This window comes from Amaranthus tricolor, chromosome 11 (assembly GCF_026212465.1).
Source record: "Amaranthus tricolor cultivar Red isolate AtriRed21 chromosome 11, ASM2621246v1, whole genome shotgun sequence".
Classification (NCBI taxonomy): Eukaryota; Viridiplantae; Streptophyta; class Magnoliopsida; order Caryophyllales; family Amaranthaceae; genus Amaranthus; species Amaranthus tricolor.
This window is the reverse complement of record NC_080057.1, coordinates 23,404,306-23,425,661: the sequence shown is the minus strand read 5'-3', so window position 1 is coordinate 23,425,661 and position 21,356 is coordinate 23,404,306. Positions and strand designations below refer to the sequence as shown.

General features: G+C 35.3%; 2 protein-coding genes across 2 annotated transcripts; one reads left to right on the top strand and one right to left on the bottom strand.

Annotated features, from left to right (window-relative positions):
- Positions 1–102: 102 nt before the first annotated feature.
- On the bottom strand, positions 103–9,274 carry LOC130827186 (syntaxin-42-like). Its single transcript, XM_057692840.1, has 8 exons — positions 8,844–9,274; positions 5,884–6,157; positions 3,413–3,502; positions 3,259–3,333; positions 2,497–2,574; positions 2,322–2,387; positions 2,164–2,244; positions 103–628 (listed from the first exon to the last, which is right to left on the bottom strand). The coding sequence occupies exons 1-8, from the start codon at positions 9,044–9,046 to the stop codon at positions 521–523; spliced, it is 975 nt and encodes a 324-aa protein (XP_057548823.1). The 5' UTR covers positions 9,047–9,274; the 3' UTR covers positions 103–520.
- A 2,279-nt stretch (positions 9,275–11,553) lies between these two features.
- On the top strand, positions 11,554–19,683 carry LOC130826676 (kinesin-like protein KIN-14I). The gene is made up of 19 exons (XM_057692244.1): positions 11,554–12,160; positions 12,496–12,662; positions 12,778–12,921; positions 13,591–13,827; positions 13,924–13,995; positions 14,560–14,628; positions 14,726–14,842; positions 15,152–15,283; positions 15,369–15,450; positions 15,542–15,637; positions 15,748–15,921; positions 16,010–16,116; positions 16,199–16,379; positions 16,507–16,666; positions 16,739–16,992; positions 17,417–17,580; positions 17,662–17,811; positions 18,108–18,598; positions 19,002–19,683. Exons 1-19 carry the CDS (start codon positions 12,043–12,045, stop codon positions 19,123–19,125), a joined length of 3,039 nt encoding a protein of 1,012 aa, XP_057548227.1. The 5' UTR covers positions 11,554–12,042; the 3' UTR covers positions 19,126–19,683.
- The last annotated feature ends 1,673 nt before the right edge of the window (positions 19,684–21,356 follow it).

Here is a 21,356-nt window from a genome sequence, read left to right as displayed (position 1 = left end):
CTGCGTATATTATTTTATTATTATTATTATTATTATGGATATAAAAAACTTATCTTAATACTCTAAATTATCCAACAAATACAACATGAATTTACTCGAATAGACCCTCAAACTGAATTTTATAAAAAAAAAAGATTCATGAGAAGTTAAATATTAAAGTGAACAAAAAATTTGCACTTGTATAGTACACTCAGAGTCACAGTTTCTGACATAAAAACAATGACTCTTCAAATAAAGCAATTTACTCCCAGTAACTCATGTCAGATCAATATTCAATATCATAAACAATGGGGAGTTGGTTCCCAGTTTGATATAGTACAAAATTTTCACAACTAGAGCAATTAATCACGGATAACAAACGATAATGAGGGGAGCACCGGGACACAGAAAATAAGCATTTGTTCACGTGGCTCAAGTCCCGAATTCCAGAAGTACTTGCAACATATATATTTCTCGATTTCATTCGACCTGAATATCAGTTTGGTCGCCATATTATAAGTGTGGGAAAAGTGCATATTTGCTAGAATAGTATCTCCTTGAGGATGAGAAGCACCAACATAACAAAGCACATCACGATGAGAATTGTTGCACACCGTACCATGCCTCCTTGCCTTTGCGATCTCTCAGCCTGGAATGTGAAAATGAAGATGGGACTATTAAGTATTAACAATAGATTTGGTAGGAAATAGGAAATAGAAACAACGCCGAAACTTTGATCTCTACATTAATGGCATCGTCAACATGAAACAAAACAAAACAATGAGGGAAATCATTTATAATAAAGATTTTACTTTATTATGGTCCATCAAGTACTCCGTTTGTCCCTTTGAATTTGCTGAATCATAAAATCAAGTGGGCGTGTTTTTGAATGTGTTGTACCATTAACAGAGGAAGTACTAATCTACAACTAAAAAAAATTGATTTCAATTAGAATCTATATACATTCTTCTCCATTCATTTCAATCTATTTTCATATGCTCTTGCAAATCCCTAATTTTCGTGTCAATCTTCGCCTTTGTTACCCATGCTCATCTTTTTTAACCTACCTCTTCCTCTTCTAATATCCTCAACATTCCAACTCTTCACTCTTCTAACTGCTAAGGTTTAGATAACAAATGTGAGCCGTAAAGACAGCTACAAAGATGAAAAAGCACATAGTGGAGATATGTGGGTAGTCCAAAGTTCAGGAAGCTTTTTCATGCTATGTGATTCCTCAGAATATAAAATGCTCCAATAGAATTCGCTGTCATGTGTACTTAATTTAGAATTGTCACCCTTCTTAGAACAGTAAAGGCAAGTGATCTCAGTTTTTTAATACAGCACTGCTTAAGGTGAAAGGGACCATGTAAACCCCTAGAAACAAAAGGCACTGTGAACTCAGTCTTAGGACTCCTAAAGCTATGATAGACTCCTATGATACTTGATCCATCACTCCAAAGACAACCTTAACATTGGTATGCACGTTTTCACGCACATGAACTTTGCAGCTGAGATACTTCTCTAGAGGTGATATGCAGATTGTTTAAGATATCCAAAATCTTCAAAGAACCTCTATTCAAAAAACAAAAGTTGCAGAGTAATATGGTTCTAAACTGTGCATTAGGATCTTTTCCTATCCCATAATGGGTTACATGCTTGTCTTCGGGTCTTTCCAATACTTTTCTCAGGTTCCTAATTCTTCAGTATGGGGCACATCTAAGCGAGATTTTCTCCTTTTTCTCCTTTTTCCTGTCACCGTATTTGGATAACTTCCACTCGCCAGTCCTTTTCTTTTTCCTCCAGGAGATGGACTGCATACAGAATTGGTGATGCCCTGCACTTTCACTCACATCAACACTGAAACAAGTTCTCTCTTGATGTATAAAGACAAATCGGTGATAGGAAGAACAATCCATGAAGACAGAATCCACTATCTAGAGAACATCAGCAATCAAAAGAAGAGGCTCCTCAATTATTTTTTGTTCCCACTACATAATTCTATTGAAACTGAGAAAACATGACTAATATGAAACTTCTTCTGCAACATGAAACAAAACCCAGAAGAGAGAACACAGTCACACTCAGGGAATAACATGACAAAAAGACAATGGTTTCTAAAAATGCACAAAGCTTAAAAAAATTGTGAGAAAGGAGAAGATGAAAAGGTGAGACGAAAGTGAATACTTTCTGAAGCTGTTTAAAGCCCTCTTCAACTGATGCAGCAACGTTCTGGATGTTGTAGTCTATCCGATCAACTATGGTGCCCTGCAAGCAATGCCAACTTCAATCACCACACCACAAATGGGTTTATGTGAACCAATACATATGAGAAAGGAAGTAACCTGGTCAATCACAAGAACTGATAGATCTTTCATGATCTGAGCAAGTTCATTCACAGACTGCACAACCTATGTAGCAAACAAGGGTTATCAGCAAATACAGCCAGCAGATATCAGACATATTAAGCAAATGCATAGTTTGATGCTTGATCTTATAACAGAGGGGGTAAGTAGTAACCTGGTTAATCTCTCTCTCTCTTTCTGCTGTTAAATGTTCACTTTTCTTGAACTCAGCCACTTGATAATTGTCAAAACCCTGTACAAGAAGAGCTTGTGTCAGCCAAGACAGACAAACATAGTACAAAAACTACTACAAGAACACTTGAACATTTAATCCATAAAGAATTACTCGGGCCCAAAACTACAGTTAATCACGGGCAGATCTATCACAACATGTCGTTGTTCCATGCAATAGCAAGAATAGATTGCTTCAACAACGCATTATCCCAATGCCACTAAGGGGCTCACACCTTGGCAGGATTAGATGCTTGTAATACATAAAACCTTTTGGTGTAGAATGGGAAAAACAAGTTCATGCAATTAGTTTATAGCCAGCTTGATAATAGGTTGCATTGCTTTGAACTTAATTTGATTTCGCAGGCCCGCAATACTCATGTTTTGTAAAAATTGCTTGCATAACGTGAACAAAAAATAATCCAAATAAATCACAACTTATACGCCACATTGTATAAAATTTCTAAATACACATCAAAAATACATGTTAAATATCTGTTGAAGTGTGACAGATTAGCAAAGCTAGAAGAGCTGAACACCTACACTTGCTTCATTCCTATCACAATAGCTTTTGTATTATCACATAAAACAGGTATTCAAGGTTTGGTCATAAATAATTATACAAGTTCTTACAAAAAAATTACACAAACAATCACAGAGAAATATAGATGCTGTAATTCCAATATCAAGAAACAGAGAATGGTACCACGTCGCTATATTCGTTCTCAACTTTTGACATGCTTCCATTTAAATTCATTTCCACGTCAATGTCATCAGACCCCTGTACCAAGAATGAAGAAGCAAACATCTCAAATTTCTGCAGTCAAGTCAGAAATGGAACACTTAAAAACACACATTACCTCCTTCTGTTGCCTAAGCCGTTTTAGATATGTTGACTGTTTCTTACGAAGTTCTACAGAAAGGTTCTGAAGATCTGTAGCAAGGGAACGCTGTCACAAAGATATTCAGAAGTAAATCATTTCATCTGACATCTGATTTTTTTTAGAGATATAGAGAAACCTTTAACAAAAAGAACGAAATATACAATATTAAGAGAACCAGTTATGCTAAAAGAAAATTACTGGGAAATTAAAAGCATGTCAATGTTGTCTTAGTATCACTTAAACTAAACCCAGAAACATTATCCATAGTAAAATACCACTCATTCTGAAAATCTGCTCAAGGAAATTCAGTCATGAACTCATTACGCTCAACCCAAAGCAACCAAGGTTCAGTCATGCAAGAAGGCAGCATTCTGCATTCCCCAATGTTTGCCTCCCCTAAAGGCTCTGAGAATTATTAATTTTTAATAATGAACCTGCCAATGGTTCCTTCAATGAGCATGTACAGCTGATTGCAATTATGCAAACAGCCTAATCCATAACAGAGACACCAGCCCAAATTCAAGAAAACATGATTCTCAAGCTTCTCACTGAAAGATATTGGACACATAATCTTCGCATATAAGAACTAGTTGGGTGTTCGTTCCCGCAGAGTATCAATAGTTGAGCCTAACTAAAAGAACAATCCACTCAAACGCCTTAACTAAGTGATCTAGGCTTTCCAAATACAAACGAAAGAGTTAAAACAGAGTAACAAATCACATGGGCATCAGGAGTTAGTAAACAGAGCTATATGAAACAACAGAAGAAATTCCCACCAAGATCAGACCTAGTGATATAGAAAGAAACACCTCCTGGGTCCTAGCACCCCGAATAATATTCTGAGCTCAACTAGAGCACTGAATCTTGTGGCTTTAGCAAAACACCGAACGTGAAGCATTCCATGAAATGCTTAGACCCTCACCAATTGACGAATTAGAGATAAGAGTATGCTACAAACAAAAGTTGTCAAAGAGACAAAGGAATAAAATGGAAAAAAGAAAAAATCTCACTTGCCATAAAATCCTCCCAATTCCCAATCACATGAGATATATTTAACAATAAAAGTGACAGTCGAAAATATAAATAAGACACCTCAGCATAAATTTTGAGATAAATTGTTAAGGACATGTACAGGAAGCATGTAAATGTTTACCAGCAAGGAAATCCACTATTCTGAAGTCCAAACCTACTTCAGATGACTAAGTAGGAAACAGAATCACTCTCAGAAAGAATCACCATTACCATTTATCATTTCACTCTAACTTTTCACCTAAATCATATCTCAATAAGGTGACCATTTAACTACCACCTGGGATCATTTATTCTTATAGCTATTTTGAAGTTTAACACAGTTTTGGAAGTAATCTTCCATTTCAGTTGAAAAATGTAGTCACATAATTGAGACAGTACAAACGAACAAGGGGTAGTAAGTGGTAATTCATCACCAAGGAAAAACTTGCACAAGGTTCCATTACTATTAATGGGTGCCTCCATGAAAACTTACCGGCACACAGACATCTCAGGAAAGTCAGTCTTAATTTCATTATCTGCATGGTCTCTTTTTCCAAGGTTCTTTTTCTAAGGATATCAATATTGATAGACTTATTCCTCAACAAAATGTGTTGATTCACCTCCGGAAAGGTGAACTGTGATTAGGCCATAAGCAATGTGACCTGAGCTTCTTTCACTTATGTTTCAGAAAATGGGGGCACACAATTGTTTACGTCGCCATCACTGTTCACCAATAGAAGGCCACCAATGATTGATATTTGAGCAAGTAGAGTTGCTATGAAAGTTTTAGGACTCCTCACGAGAATGGGAAAAATTTAGTATGGCAACAAAGCTAAAGACTGCAACAGGAAGAGTAATGATTACTCATGGAAGCTTAATCATCCTGTAAAGGGGAAGAACAGCACGCACCAACATCCAAGTATAGAGCACCACTGTCTTAACTGTTCACTCAACAGAGTTCAAACCAAGTGGGTAACATGTTCATTGGCCATCCTATTATGTCTATTCCTGAAGTCAAAGCATACTACCATCCACATTGAAGGCAAGGTGGAACTTTGGGCGACCAGTAACATCATAATTCAAGATGCTATCTAGTTAGAGCAAAACTTGGAGATGAGTTGGAAAACAATTATACATAGGGGGGAAGAGTTAGAGAAGGCATCAAATTCTGTGTGTTTTTTATATAGTTTCTAACTCATTGAAGAGAACAAGCTTTTCAAAACCTTGAAACTATCTTTAAATTTTTTTTGCATTTTTATATTTAATCAATTTTATCATCCTCTTCCTTAGGTTATCAATAGCTGCCATCATATTTGATTGCACCAACTAAGATGGAATGAAATACCACAAACATATAACTTCAAATTTCAAAAGAAGAAACCAAATAAAATGGCATATCTTGCAATGGAGTATGTATACTGTTATCAAAAGCCCACCTGTACATTTTTACGAACACCAGAATCCTCTGAAGGACCACGTAGTGACAGATCTTTCAACCTTTTCTCTGATCTCCTCAATATATCAGTAATCTCTAGGGTAAGACCCTCAATCCGACGCTGATCATCTCTCCCATCCCCAAAGGATGGCATTAAAGCCTTTGAATGAGCCTTCACCAGCTCTGCCATTTTGATTCGAGCACGCTGTATATTTGCTGTTATTTCTTCTGCAATGTCCACCCATGCTGGTGGTAGGCCATCTGTCAATGCATCCCTGCAAAGAAGATATTTGACAATCAAATTGTTATTCGTGTATGTAGGCATATTTTTTTTTACCCAAGCTCATTACGTAAACCTACAAATGCCGCTTGAACTATAACACCGCACCATAGCCTAAGCCCATGAACACAGTCTTTAGAATTTCAAAAATTCTGATATATGAAATACTTATTAGGAACTTGATTCCAAAATTCATATAAACTTGATCCAGGTATTCAAGTAAACTAAAAAAATCAATACATAGAAAGAATTGTCACATTGTCCTTTTTCTTAGCTTATTTAGATACATCAAACATTTACATAGAGACTTTAAGACTGTTACCGCTTATCAGCACTAAAACGATAGCTAATTTGACCAAAAAAAGAAAACTTAAAACCCACCTTTAGGTGGTCTGATTTTAAAATTCAACCTTCATTTGTTTCTTTAAAATCTCACTCTAATACCCCTTCTTTTTTCAAAGGTCTAAATGACCGTTAATTTGTTCAACAAGTTACCAAAAATATATTGTTCAATCAAATGAAACCCAATCATTCTCACCGTCTTTAGCACTCATCCACCACCACCATTGTCACGTCTAACCATTCAAAAGCACCCCATGGTTGACCGGATAGCATAAGTCAAAGCACAACAAATACTAAAGCATGATACTGCATATCTTTCCACCAACAGAAAACAAGTACAACCATAAAAAAACCTTGTGTTCCTCGCTAAGTGTTCATAATTGCATATGCTCTCATTCTCCCCCTTTTCACCTCATCCTCATCATCCCATTCCCTAATTTGATCCTCCCCAAGGACCCCAAACATCCAATTTGCTTAAGAATCATATTCTAATATCATCTTGCTAATGAACTGGAAAGCATATCAAGAAAAACCTGATAGGACATGAACTAAGTCTCAACTCAGTTCAAATAAAGATAGTTGATTTGCAAATTGAAACCAATACACAAGAATAGTAAACTGCAAATAGCTTTAGTGTTTCATGGACATTGTGTATCTTAACAACAACTTGCATATCAATATATTGACTTGGACTTTTCCTACAACATACACTCTCAAATTCGAAATAATCAACCAATGCGCTAGCAAATCGGCATCTTCTCAACTTGAATACATTCTAAACATCAAAAAACTACCCTGTTGCAAATCAAAGTCTACCAATATTTCAAAATTGGGAGAAAATTTTATTCATGGCTTGTTTTATCCAAAGACATCAACAACATCATACAAGGGCAGCTTTTGTGCGGATTATATCAAGCCATCACTCAATCTTATTTGCAATTGTTGGCGCCACACCCTCATGTAACAAGCACTCATTTAATCCACCTTTCAAAGATCATTTGTAGTCAAGCATTGTTTCTTTCAAATCTGAATTTTAATGTTTAGTTTCTAGTTTGTGTTTTATTTTATGATTATTAGGGTCGGTCCATTTATGTTTTAGTGTTTTAATTAAAATAAAACAAAACAAAAAAATAGGTCATGTATTTTAAGTATTTTAAAATCGTAAGCAAGTATGGAATAAGCTACTATGGAAGTACAAGCCAGGAAGAAATCAAAGACGGAAATCAAGTCAAAGCACGGAAGTTATTGAAGTCAAAAAATCAAAGACGGATATCAAGTCAAAGCACGAAAGTTAATTTCAGCAAAAAAACGATGCCAATCTAGGCGTGTGGAAGATCATCTCTGTGAAGTCATTTTAGTCCAAGTAGCTAGGTAGTTATTTCCATGTACTGAAATCAAAAAGAATCAGAAAGTAGGTAGTTGTTAGGAGTTATTTTCAGAAATATTAGGTAGTTATTTTTTGGATTTTAAGTGGTTAATTTCTGAATTATTAGGTGGTGAAGAGTCGGTTTTGTAATAAGCAATAATGGGACGGAGGCTACGTGAGAAGTTACTCACAAAATGGACGGTTACCAAGAGTGATAACCGGCCACATTGTATAACTCCCACACGTCACTCCAGCTGGTTATGCACGGTTGTGGGAGTCGGTTTTCGAGTTAGTTTCTTTCGTTTTGTTGTCTTTTTATATATAACTTAGCATGTAATGTAATTTTTAGAAGAGTTGATTAATGATAAAGAAAACCCGAAACGTTTGTTTCAAATCCCCGTTGTTTGTATGATTCTTCGATTAGAGTCTTATTTGCAAAAGTTCTTATGTTTGGTGTATTTGGCGCATGCACCTGTGCCTTTAAGAGCGTCGTTACTTGCTACGTGGATTCATATTGAGTTTCGATTTTAGCCATCACTATCATTTACTTGGTGTTTCGAAAATCAACAAAAAGAAAACACAAAAAAAATTCAGTCAATTTCATTCGCCCTTCACCACTTTTCATTCCCTTCATCGTTCTTTCTTTCGATCCGAGATTAAAGCTTGTAAGAACCCCAAGGATTAGGCGATCTTACAACATACCCCAACGAGAAAAAATCCATTATAAAACACTCATCAACAAACAATGCAAATCACAAATTCAAAAAAAACACACTTAGACAAATTCTCATCAACCCTTACCCAAACTTCAAACGAAATTCTCTCACTTGCAAAAACAAGTCGATTCGTTGATACAAAATTAAAATAAACCTCAGCATTAATAGCCACAAACATTTAAAATTAGCAAAAATGATCATCAGCATTTAAGAGTAACAGCAGCTAACAACAAAATTAACAAAAAGGGAAATCTAACCTGGATGTAGAGGGATCGTTGGTGCTGAGAGGAGTATAGGAAGAAGAAGATGCGTTAGAATTAAGGAGTGAAGTCATTTCAATGACGGGACCGCCAACTCCACCTCTGTGTCCACCAGTCATTAACGATGAATCTGGAGTTCGAACTGCTTTGATTGCATCTCTATGCTTTCGGAACAGTATTGTACGATTTCTAGTCGCCATTTCAATCAAATACAATTAGATTGAGAAATTTTGAGAATTTTCGTAAGTGAGAAAATGAAAAAATTGATTCAGAAATTTGGGAATTTAGGGTTGAAAGATCAAAAGGAAAGAGAAACGAATTCAATGATGCTGAATTGGAGAAGATGATCGACTCCTTCCCGGTGTTGGAGAAAATAGATTTTTGAAATAAAGGCTTTTTTAATTCACTAATTCTTTATTTGGGTGACACCATTTTAATTGAATCAGTCGAAACCATTATAACAAACTATCTCTTTGTATAAATATGAATTTAGATTTTATTGTTTTTTCACAAATTATGTGAAAGAAGGTTTCGTCGGGAGATGCATAAGATATATGAGCTAAATAGCCTAAATAATACAATTTAAAGAGAAAATAAAAATATGGGTTTCTTATTTTAAGGTCGTCTCCTTGAGAAATGATCTCTCACAATAATAGTTGTTTTTAAAATATTTTATTTTATTAATGTGGTGCTTGTATGAGTCTATTTCACGGTGAGACAGTCTTATACAAGTAATAAATAATTCGACCTCTCACAAAAATAACTTTTTTTAATGTTTTATTTTATTAATGTGGTGCTTGTATGAGTCACATTGAGACGGTCTTATACAAGAATAATAATTATTCCTTTTGATTAAGATAATCGAATTAAAAATTAAATATTGTCTTAGTTAGAAAGCAACCTCTGAAGAACTAAGCTTTATTGTAGGGTGAAGATTCTCATTTATTAAATCAAATTTAGAAATGCATTTGCTTTTCCACGAATTTCACATAAAACTGTCTTATGATGTCTATTGAGCTGACTTAATATGTATTTATTTATAACCTTAAAATGATCACTTACAATTTTAAAGTAGTCACTTTTAATAGTCTAAAAATACTACATCATTTACAGTGTTAAAATGATCACGTAGAGAAATATGCTAATTATATACTCTACGGTCTCATACGAGATGAATTTACATGAGACCAATTTTTATGCCAATGCGTGAAAATGTTATGTAATATGTATGGTGTTCAAACAGGCCTGACAGTTAAATATTCACCCGACCTTATTATCAAACCTAATTTGACCTGACAGTTAAATATTCACCCGACCTTATTATCAAACCTAATTTGACCTGACTTAAAAATGAATTTACAATTATGTAAAAATCAATTTGAACAGAAGATTTGAATTTAAACCGAACCGAAATACCTGACCTGAAATCGATCCAATTACTGAAATGAACACATACAATATGCCATAGTTTGCACTTAGTCGTACATGGCTAGCTGGTAAGTGTAATGAATGACTAAGCTAGATATTTGAGGGGTGCCGAATGAAGGAACATTAGTGTGATTGATACTTAATCTAGGTTTCACTCTTGGTATATTAAAATCTTTAGACTAAGAATCGCCTAGAACCGACTGTGATTCCCGTAAGGCCAAATCGACCCGAATTGGGCCTTGGCCTTGTCTAACCTATGTATACTATAAATACTAATCATTGTAATAAGTGTAGATAAAACACAACTTTTGAGTCCAATGCGAAAAATCAAATCGCACATGTGCGTCATGATGATGCCACTAATGACACTTATGTCAACTTAGCAAGCACACTCCATAAGCTAAAGTTTAGTAAACCGTCTTTTTGCTTGGACACTAAATAATAATAATCACATTGTAGCTTGAAACTATTAAGAGCGGTTCTATCATTAATGTAAAGAATTGCTAAGAACCTCAATAATTTTATGTCTGAATAAAAATTATCAAGGTATTTACCAGTTCTATTATATAGAACCGTTGAGAAACTCATTGATTTTCAACAGAATGCAAAAATATCAACTAGAGACTCAAGTCTCTACGTAAACATATGAAGATATGAACCATACTCAACGGTTTTTTGGGGCAATTATCTTAAGAAAATTTTCTCAAATATAAAATAATTGAATAGCGAGCAATTTAGAGGTAAGATTCTAAACCAAATTTGTTGTAAAGTCTAAATTTGTATGCTCATTAGAGCTGTTTAGAATTGACCAAATTAACCAAAAATGAGTATGATCCAAACCGATTCAAAATTTTCATATATAAAAATAAAAATTAGATCTTCAGGATATTTACCTATACCCAAAAATCAAAATTAATCCAACCCGAGAAATTATATCCGAAACTCGCTCAAACACCTCTAATATTCACTATACCATAAAATTTCATACAATTTTCTACAACTAGTTACTCCACAAATTTTGCTACATTTTTCATTCTGATCCATTTTAATTTTTATTCACATATTTAATTAGCTTTTTTCATATCTTCTACACATTTCTTCTACTTTCCCATCATCACTTTTTCTTTTTTTTTTAAAAAAAATTATTTTCCCATGGTGTGCGTTCAACTCACGTAATGTACCTTGTGACTTGTGAGTGTGACTTCCCATCATACACATTACACACTGCATGCAGTTAAAATGCCGTTAGTTTCCCAAAATTCAAAAAAAAGAAAATTCCACAATTGACCTTTACAGTTTACAGTTTACACCTCGCTCTCATACTCATCCCCTACAACTAAAAAGCAGCTTTCATGTAAATAATGAGCAATTTTAAAAGCCTTTAATGGTGAAAGAAGAACAACTTAGATTGTAGTAGTCTCAACGCAAAAGATAATCATCTATCTACATCATCTAACTGCTAAAGATTTCGACATTTTCTTTTAAAGCCTTTTATTCTCAATCATTCAATCAGATACCTCTTGTACAGCAAGATATATTACACACAATTTATATTTTTTCTGAGATTTTTTGGAGTATAATTAGGAGTTAGGTTGTCCCAATTACTTACCAGTTTTGTCTCGTTTTTGGGTTGGATTTGTTAAGATTTGATTTGATTTTGATTCTTTCATTTTTTTCCGGGCAATAAACTTCATATTGTTAGTGGGCATATAATTTCTTTTCGGATTTTATTGTTTCTGGAAAGTGAATTTTTGTGGGGTGGTTTTGAATGGCTGCGACTGAAGCTGTGTCGTTTAGTGTAGCGTCTGTTGTGGAGGATGTTCTTCAACAACATGGAAATCGCCAAAGAGGGCTCGATTTAGAATCCAGAAGAGCTGAGGAAGCTGGTATTCTATTCTTTTTACAAATTTTTTTCTATGTATGTAGCTCATTTTTCATATTTGATTTGAATTTAGGTTTTGGCTGATCTTTTTTAATGATTTTGGTTTTTAATTGATGGGTGAATTTGGGTTATAGACGATTTTTAATTTTCGTGTGACTAATTATGAACGTTTATCATAAATTGCAATAATATTGGAGTAAATTGATCAAGTACCCAGCAGATGAAATCATACTGTTCTTGTTTTTCTGGGTTTGATTTTTATGTTTGTACTATCTAGATGCCGTGTAGAAACTCTACTGGTGATACTAAATGGGGTTTGGATGATGAATTTTGTTTTAGCTGTAAGAAGATATGAAGCAAGCAGTTGGCTAAGAAAAATGGTGGGAATTGTGGCTGCCAAAGATCTTCCAGCTGAGCCGTTGGAAGAAGAGTTTAGACTTGGATTGAGGAGTGGTTTAATCCTTTGTAATGTGCTTAATAAGGTTGAAGCTGGATCTGTGCCAAAGGTAGCTGTTTTTGCTCGTGTTCGAGCTATTTTTATCAACTTATCCTCTTGTGGGTGAATGTGATTGCTCTTGATCTTGATCTTGTCTGAGCTAAATGGTGCAATTTCATTTTCAGGTGGTTGAGAGCCCTGCCGATTCGGCTGTTCTTCCTGATGGAGCAGCTTTATCAGTTTACCAGTACTTCGAAAATGTGAGGAACTTTCTTGTTGCAGCAGAAGGAATGGGACTTCCTACCTTTGAGGCATCTGATCTTGAGCAAGTATGATTTTCCAATGTTTTTGTCTGTTCTAGATTATTTTTTAGTGGGATGCCATTGCCAGTAAGCTCTAGCCCCTAGCAAATACCAATGAAGTCTCTAGTGGATGGTGCCATGGAGTAGGGGCGGGGCAAAATTAGCAAATATTTTTAAGACCATGTCAAAGCGTAAAAATGCGGTAACGATCATGATTGCGGTAACGATTATGCGTAACAAGAATGATGTGCTTATCGTAACGCCTAAATATCATCCGAAACCATAATATATCCCTTAATACGGTCCAAAACGCGTTTTTTTACACCTTTACAACGCGAGAAATATCAGTACGTTTATTTAGAAAGCCTTTACAACGCGGTTGCTGCGATGTGACCTTGTTTTTACATTATGGACCATATGGACTTTAATATTTGAGGCACCTATTGTTTTATATCAAAACTCTCTACCGCCTTGCTCTATCATACTATTACGTATCATTTAATATTTAAGGCCTCATACTTACGGAGGCCCTATGTGATTGGGCACTAGACTTGAGATCAAGTTTTCGGTCTCCACTAATAGTAGAATTTTTTTAAACTCTTCTGCTTAGAAAGAAAGATATGACGCTGGTAATAATAGATAGCGAGTATCTGGGATGTCTGCTGTTATACTTAATGTATAATTTTGCATTTGTAGGGAGGGAGTTTCGCAAGAGTTGTAAATTCAGTCTTAGCTCTCAAATCTTACCATGAATGGAAGCAGAGCGGGGGAACTGGAGTATGGAAATTTGGTGGAAATGTAAAACCTACTACATCTGTGAAACAATATGTCCGCACAAAATATGAACCTTTCACTAATTCCCTAATCAAGAACGCATCAGTGACCGAGAAATCCTTGAATGCTCTTCCTCAAGATATTGACACCAACAAAATGGTTAGTGTGATTTTATCATTGCAACCTTTTGCATCTCTTTTTGTGGATGTTAATCTTGCCCAATGCAGTAAGTTAAACTATTCCACCATTTTGCAGCCATGCTCCCGGCCATTGAGTGCCCTTGTAAAAGCTATTCTATCAGATAAGAAACCAGAAGAAGTTCCACAGGTTAGTTTCTTGCCGAAATCATGAATTACTTATTGAGACTTATCCGTTATATTTACTAGCAGCAGATACAAGACGAAAACAGAAGTCTATAGCATTCAAAGTGTGTCTCGGGTATTTGGTTTGATGGAATATATTTTTTACGAAAATAGCTTTTCTCGAAAACAATTTTTCAATGTAAAATACAAATGATAATTTTTTCTTTTGTTTCGGTTCATGGAAAATTATTATGCTAAGGGAGAAATGAAGAGTGAGGAATGAGAGAGTGTTGGAAAATTGGTTTCCTTCCAATTTTTGACAATTAGACAAAAATCTCTTTTCCACCTTAAGTTTTCCATTTAAAATCCTTTTGTCAAAATAAAGGATGAAAGGAGGGGAGGATTTTCCGAAAAATTATTTGCCTCCGAACCATAACACCCCCTTATTTATACATGGTTGCGGCATAATCGATTAAATTGGGAAGTTTTATTCGTTCTTTCAGTCATGTCTCTTAAAGATAGGTATCAAATATCTTCTAGTAATCTACTCATAGGGTGGTTCCTTAATTAGCGCATTTGTTCAATGCAGTTAGTGGAGTCGCTTCTTAGCAAGGTTGTCGAGGAGTTTGAGCAACACATTGGCTCCCAAAATAACATGGTATGTACTTATAGTTTGTGATGGAACAGTGAACAATACTTATAGTTTCCATATTGTTTAGCTTAATGATTAATCTTCAATAAGAGTATTACTCTAGGCTAATGAACCAAGGCAAGCAAAAGAAATATCTGCATCACATGGAACAAACTCTTTTGCAAAGATGTCTTCTGCTAATTCTAAGGCAAGTGAACATATCTCCTTAATAACTTTATATGTGTAATTCTAAAGCAACACCAACTTTAAGTGAGAAAGGGCTCGGACTTGACCTTGAGACAATTACGGCTTCATGTAGGAGAGGTTTTGAGCATGTTCAACATGTTCGACCGTACAGGTCCCCAATTTTTTTGGGTGTCTCAATATTAAATTACGTAGTATATATTAAGCGTTTAAAGATACAAAGTTGTTAGAAAAATATCATCATTTTTGAAATTGCACAGGGCTTTAAAAAATTGTCAATTTTTGCTTTTCCATGTATCACTAATTTAATTTCCCCGTTATGACATTTTTAAACATCACACTGAAGGTAGAAGATAGAACGTACTCGTTGAGCAAGATGCCAAAAAGCATTTGTGACGACCAAATTAGTCCTGAACAGCTAAAATGTCAAATGATGAAGCAACACGAGATCTTTGATCGGCAAGGAAGAGATCTCCAGGTTAGAAGCTAGTGAAGTAACTCTAGGTAGCATGAAACTCTATTCAATTCTGAAGGGTGCTTATGGGTGCTAGATGACTTTGTAGGAGCTGAAGCATACTCTACGTACAGCTAAAGCTGGCATGCAGTTTATACAAACAAAATTTCTAGAGGATCTCCAAAATCTGGGTACGAATTTACGAAATATCATAGTAGTTATGTTTGTCACTGCCTCATTGACATTTGTGATTCACAAGATCTGATGAGGTTGTTTTGTCAGGTTCACACGTTTATGGCCTAGCGCAAGCTGCCAGTGGATATCACAAGGTTCTTGAAGAAAATCGCGAGTTGTACAATGAAGTACAAGATCTTAAGGGTAAATTAAATGCTTTGAATCCCCTATGTGCTTATTTCTATAGTCTTGATGGTGTAATCATAAAAGACAATATTAAGCCATCTTTCTTGTTGTCTTCCCATTCCTATTAGGGAGTATTAGGGTTTATTGTCGAGTGAGGCCCTTCTTAAGTGGGCATTCAAGCTATTTAAGTACTGTTGAGCATTTTGAGGAAGGAAATATTACCATTAGGGCACCATCTAAGCATGGAAAAGGTCTCAAATCCTTCAGCTTTAACAAAGTTTTTGGTCCAACAGCAACACAGGGTTAGTCATCATAAAATACTTCATTTACGCACAATTTTATGTGCTGCGAGGGAGGTTTTAAACCCAGTTCTTTCAATATGTGCTACAGCTGAAGTCTTTACGGATATGGAGCCACTAATTCGTTCAGTTCTTGATGGTTACAATGTTTGTATCTTTGCATATGGCCAGACCGGTTCCGGGAAAACTTACACCATGGTATCTACCGTTTTCTCTACCTTTATGTTCATTCAAAGTTCTTGATGGTTTAAACTTTTATACCTCCTTTTTTCGTGTTCAGTCGGGACCAAAAGACCTCACAGAGCAGAGTCAAGGTGTAAACTACAGGTCTTTGGGTGACTTGTTTTATCTCGCGGAGCAGAGGAAAGATACTTTTTGCTACGATGTTGCAGTCCAGATGATAGAGATCTACAACGAGCAAGTCAGGGATCTTCTTGTCAGTGATGGACTCAATAAGAGATATCCTTTCTTGAATGTGGGTCATTCTTTAATTCATAATATTCTTTTCGATAATTTTTTTGATTTCCTTCGTTTACTAGAATGGCTTCAATATTCTGTTTGCAGCTTTTTCTTGACACATTTTTACATTAGAAATCCGTAATAGTTCTCAGAATGGACTCAATGTCCCAGATGCAAGCCTTGTACCAGTATCATCAACATCGGATGTCATTCATCTGATGAATGTTGGACATCGCAACAGGGTGGTGGGTGCCACAGCTCTAAATGACCGTAGTAGTCGTTCTCACAGGTATGTGTACAGCTCAATATGTGTTGGTTTCTCTTTTTAGTAGCTATGAACTCGTACATCATTGATTCGCAGTTGTTTGACTGTTCATGTTCAAGGGCGAGACTTGACAACTGGTAACGTACTGCGGGGTTGTATGCATCTGGTAGACTTGGCAGGTAGTGAACGGGTTGACAAATCCGAAGTGACAGGAGATAGGTTAAAAGAGGCACAACACATAAATAAATCTCTCTCAGCTTTAGGAGATGTGATTGCTTCACTTGCACATAAGAACTCACACGTCCCATACAGGAATAGCAAATTAACGCAATTGCTTCAAGATTCACTAGGTCAAGTCACCGAATCTATTATTCAACCTTAACGGTCCATTTGGTAGGTGGTATTAAATGATGGTAATGAGAATGAAAACTAGTGTAATTTTGGTTGAAAAATTCTTGGCTACCTTAATGGCTATGCCTGTCTAACTTCAATCATTTCATTTTCTTCATAAAGTTCATTCCAATGCATTACTATAGGAAAATGTGGTATTAGGTGGTAATGAAAATTTGTAAACAAAAGCTTTTTTGCGACTAGAGTTTCATCATCATGGGAATGACATAGAATTTTTGATGAAATTTTACACTATAAATCATTCCCATTACCATCATTTAGTACCACTTACCAAAGGGGTCATAAGAGCCTATTCCTCTTCACTTATCTTTCAAGTTCTATGACTCGAGTATTTTATGACTGACAAGATGTACGTCATTGCAGGAGGGCAGGCTAAGACCCTAATGTTTGTTCACATAAGTCCAGAACCTGAAGTTACCGGAGAAACTTTAAGTACACTTAAATTTGCAGAGAGGGTTGCCACTGTTGAACTTGGGTCTGCGCGTGTAAACAAAGACAGTAACGATGTAAAAGAGCTCAAAGAACAGGTTGAATAGCTTTCGGTACTTGCTTCCTCAGTGCCTTCATTTTTACACATCTCATGTTTTATGCTTGCACATTTGTTTCAGATAGCCAATCTTAAGGCAGTTTTGTTGAGGAAGGATGCCGAATCTGTTCGTTCACACCAATCAGGATCCAGCAGCCCTGAAAGAAACAGAGGGAAAGCTGATGGCCCTTCTCTCCTTTGTTCGAACCAAGGAGATATCGCGAACATAGAGGTAAAAAATCTTCACTTTGCAATTTGTACGTCTGTTTTCCTATTATTTTAGCGTAAATTGAAAATTATTGCACCCTGAAGTCAGAAAAAATGATAATTCGGAAGGGCTTAGATTTATTTGCGCGATTTTTACACAAATACTGGAATTGTGGGATTTCAGATGGATTGTTTCTTTATGAGTGACTTTCCAAATTATTTGTAGGCTTTGATTCTACTGTTGAAGACAATTTGACAAAAGTTTTGATCTTTGCTTCATCTCAAGACATTTATTGATATATCAAATCTATTGTTTTTTAGATCTTAAACAAGTCTAAACCAAGACAAAAAAGACAGAGTTTTGATCTCGATAAAATGTTGAAGAATACTCCTTCGTGGCCCCATGTAAATAGTGTGGGGCTTAATCACATATGTGATGAGAAGGATCTAGATTCTGGTGAATGGATAGATAAGATCATGGTCAACAAGCAAGATTCAGTTCCAAAAACAGGGGACAATTTAAGTTGGGAAACATCAGAAAATGGACATATGACTGATGCTTTCCACCCGAAAAATTTCCCAGACGGCTCCCAACTGTACTCCAATCAATCATACAATATGTTCAGCGAAAGTAATCGATTCGAAGTGACTGATGTAGTTGACTTGGATGAGCTTGATGCTGCCACCAGTGACTCATCTGAGCCAGATTTGCTATGGCGATTCGATAATAGTAAACTTCCAACACTCTCCAATGGAAGTATGTTAAAGTCCAAGAAACTTGATGGCAAGCGTATAAGGATTCCAGAATTGAGGTAAGAAACAACCAGCCTTTGTCTTTGTGATCGATTCATGTTTTTCCATATAAATAAACTTCATTGATTAATTTAGCTTCTACCACTAGACCAACTCAACCGAAAACTTAAACTGTTAGTTGTAATTATATGTTATATATTATATCACTTCACCCTCGGCCCTTCCACAGAAGAGTCGGTTGTGCTAGAAATGTGTCTGGAGCACATGTTGTCCTCATATATGGCGCTAAATAATGAGGGGTGGATAAGATTCAAACTCATAACCTTTCCATTGTGTTGGCTCCAATTCCATGTCATACACAAAGTTAATTGAAAGCTTAAACTTTTGATTAAATTAGTTCCTTCACAGCTTCAAGACCATCGCAATTTCATGCATGCTAAAATAACTTACGTGCAATGACAGCAAGTCCATGATTCCTACACTATGTTCAACCCCATCAAGAAAGCTACCAAATGGAAAACAAAAGAATGGACAGCATCAGTTACATTCAGCAGAAGCTAAACGAAGAGCGGGAAGTAGAACGTGAATAGTCGACAAGGTCATTGTTTTCTGAAAGGTCCCCAATTTTTTTTTTTGGCGGAATGTTTGGTGGTTGTTCTGTATTTGAGGGTGAGCAGTAGAGAGAAATATGAGTGACATACGATATGATTTTTTAGTTCTTTTGTAATTTGAGCGACCTATACAGTTGAGCAATAATTCCAGTTGCTTGAATTTGTATACAAACTAAGAAAGCTATAAAGAAAAAAGCTCCACTTGTGCTCACATGTGTATGCAGTTTGCACTTTCAGAATTCAGAATTAGATGTACTTCTATGATGCTGTTAACAAGTTTCCTGTGCTAATTTATGTGGAATGAGGCATGAAGCTTTTGAAAGTGTGTGACCATAGAGTAAAAATGCGGTAAGGGGAGTGATGCGGTTATTGTAACGCCTAAATTTCGGTCGGAATCATATGGATATCCCTTGATACGGCTCAAAATGTGGTTCTTTTACACCTTAAAACGCGGGAAATATCGGTTCGTTGTTATTGAAAACCTTTACAATTCAGCAGACACGATGTAATGCAGCCTTGTTTTTACACTATGAGTGTGACGAAAGTTTAGACGATGAACCATGCTCTTGAATAAGTTCACATATTGCGACTATCATAGTCAATGGATTCAAATTTCAAAGAAGTGAGGAGTTTGCTGGTTGTGTTAGAGTCGGATCATTTGTTTGTTTATAAGAATTTGTTGGAAAAAGAATTTGGTGTCCCTAAGGCTTACTCGAGTCCTGATCCTATGCACTAGATGAGGTCGACCATGAGCTACTATCAACTCCGAGCACATGACAAGGAACAAGATTACGTACCTATTTCAAGGTACTAGTCCTATGAGCATCTTTTGTGTCTACTTTCTAGCACGACCCCTATACATGGTGAACTCCTCTCATGTGGGTCACACCCAACGTGAGATATAGATAGATGGTGAACTCCTCTCATGTGGGTCACGCCCAACGTGAGATATAGATAGATGAGTTTGACTGATTTTGTGAGAATTTATATATGAGGATTAAAATTTCCAAAATATGAAAAAGGTGGCTATAATATGAAAAAAATGATTAGAAATCAGAAGTGAAAAAAAAAATCGTCAATAAGAATTAGCTTTTTACTCATTATTAATAAACATGCTCTTGCATAGAGGATTTTCTTAGGAACATACAAAACAGTTCTTCGGGTTCTAATAGAACAAAAATTCATCTAGTTATCTATGTAACAAAAGAGTCACTTGTGCTCATTTCTTATCTCTACTTGGATATATAGCATAATATGATTTAATTCAAAAAATTAAATTTGATGTATTAATTTCAATTACTTATTGTGATTCATCCAATATAACTCTTTAAATTTATTTTTAGTATTTTTCCTTAACAATAATTATTAGATATAAAACATTGTTTTAAAAATGTAGTTTATAATCAAAGAATTAAATATAAAACTAGTTAAGTATATACATTGGATACCTAGTCATATGTCCACACTAAAAGTACCTACCACTATAAATATTATAGTAAGTATTTTATTTCAAAGGAACCTACTTATATTTTCCCAAAAGGATGAGCAATTATGGTGGGTTATCTTAGTGGTTAAAAGTTTTTTCTGTTAATTATTGATGTATGATTTTCATTTATAGTAAGGATTAATTTCCTTTCTTCGTTATCGATTGAGATTCTCTAACCTACCCAATTTCCGAATAAAAAAATAAATTCTTTGATTATTAAAATTAAATATCGGTTGAGTGGAAATTCTTTTTGATAAATTAATTTAGCTTCACTATCTCTTTTGAGTCGAACTATTTTGACTTGTCCACCATTTCACACTTTTGTTAATCACCTACCCTTGCCTCATTCACCGTCTTTTCAATGCCAATTGCCAAGCTTTTATACAAAGTTTATCACCAACTTAGTTTTTTTTTCTTTTTAGGATTAGGTGTAAGATTATGGTTATTAGTACCTCTCACACTTGTAAACATGACGAGTTTTCTTAGTAGATTATTGTTAGTTGTCGGTTTTTTTAGTTGGCTTTTTTAATTAGATAAAAATATTGACTGTTTTTATTGACTTTTAAGCTAGTTGGTTAAATTAATTGTTTAAGAAGATTTTTGGTGAATTATATATTAATTATTGTCTGTTTATCAGAGAAAAAGTGGATTAACAAGTCAAAAGCCACCGAAAAATGCTAAGAAAGTTAGCCTTTTTGTTTTGACTTTTAGCTGACTAAA

Coding starts and splice junctions, on each gene's coding strand:
- LOC130827186 (XM_057692840.1), bottom strand. CDS start 9,046: ATGGCGACTAGAAATCGTACAATACTGTTCCGAAAGCATAGAGATGCA. Junction 3,334..3,412: donor GGCTTAGGCAACAGAAGGAG/GTAATGTGTGTT, acceptor TTCTTGGTACAG/GGGTCTGATGACATTGACGT. Junction 2,388..2,496: donor GAGAGAGAGAGATTAACCAG/GTTACTACTTAC, acceptor TTTGCTACATAG/GTTGTGCAGTCTGTGAATGA.
- LOC130826676 (XM_057692244.1), top strand. CDS start 12,043: ATGGCTGCGACTGAAGCTGTGTCGTTTAGTGTAGCGTCTGTTGTGGAG. Junction 13,828..13,923: donor ATATTGACACCAACAAAATG/GTTAGTGTGATT, acceptor ACCATTTTGCAG/CCATGCTCCCGGCCATTGAG. Junction 16,667..16,738: donor CGTAGTAGTCGTTCTCACAG/GTATGTGTACAG, acceptor ATTGATTCGCAG/TTGTTTGACTGTTCATGTTC.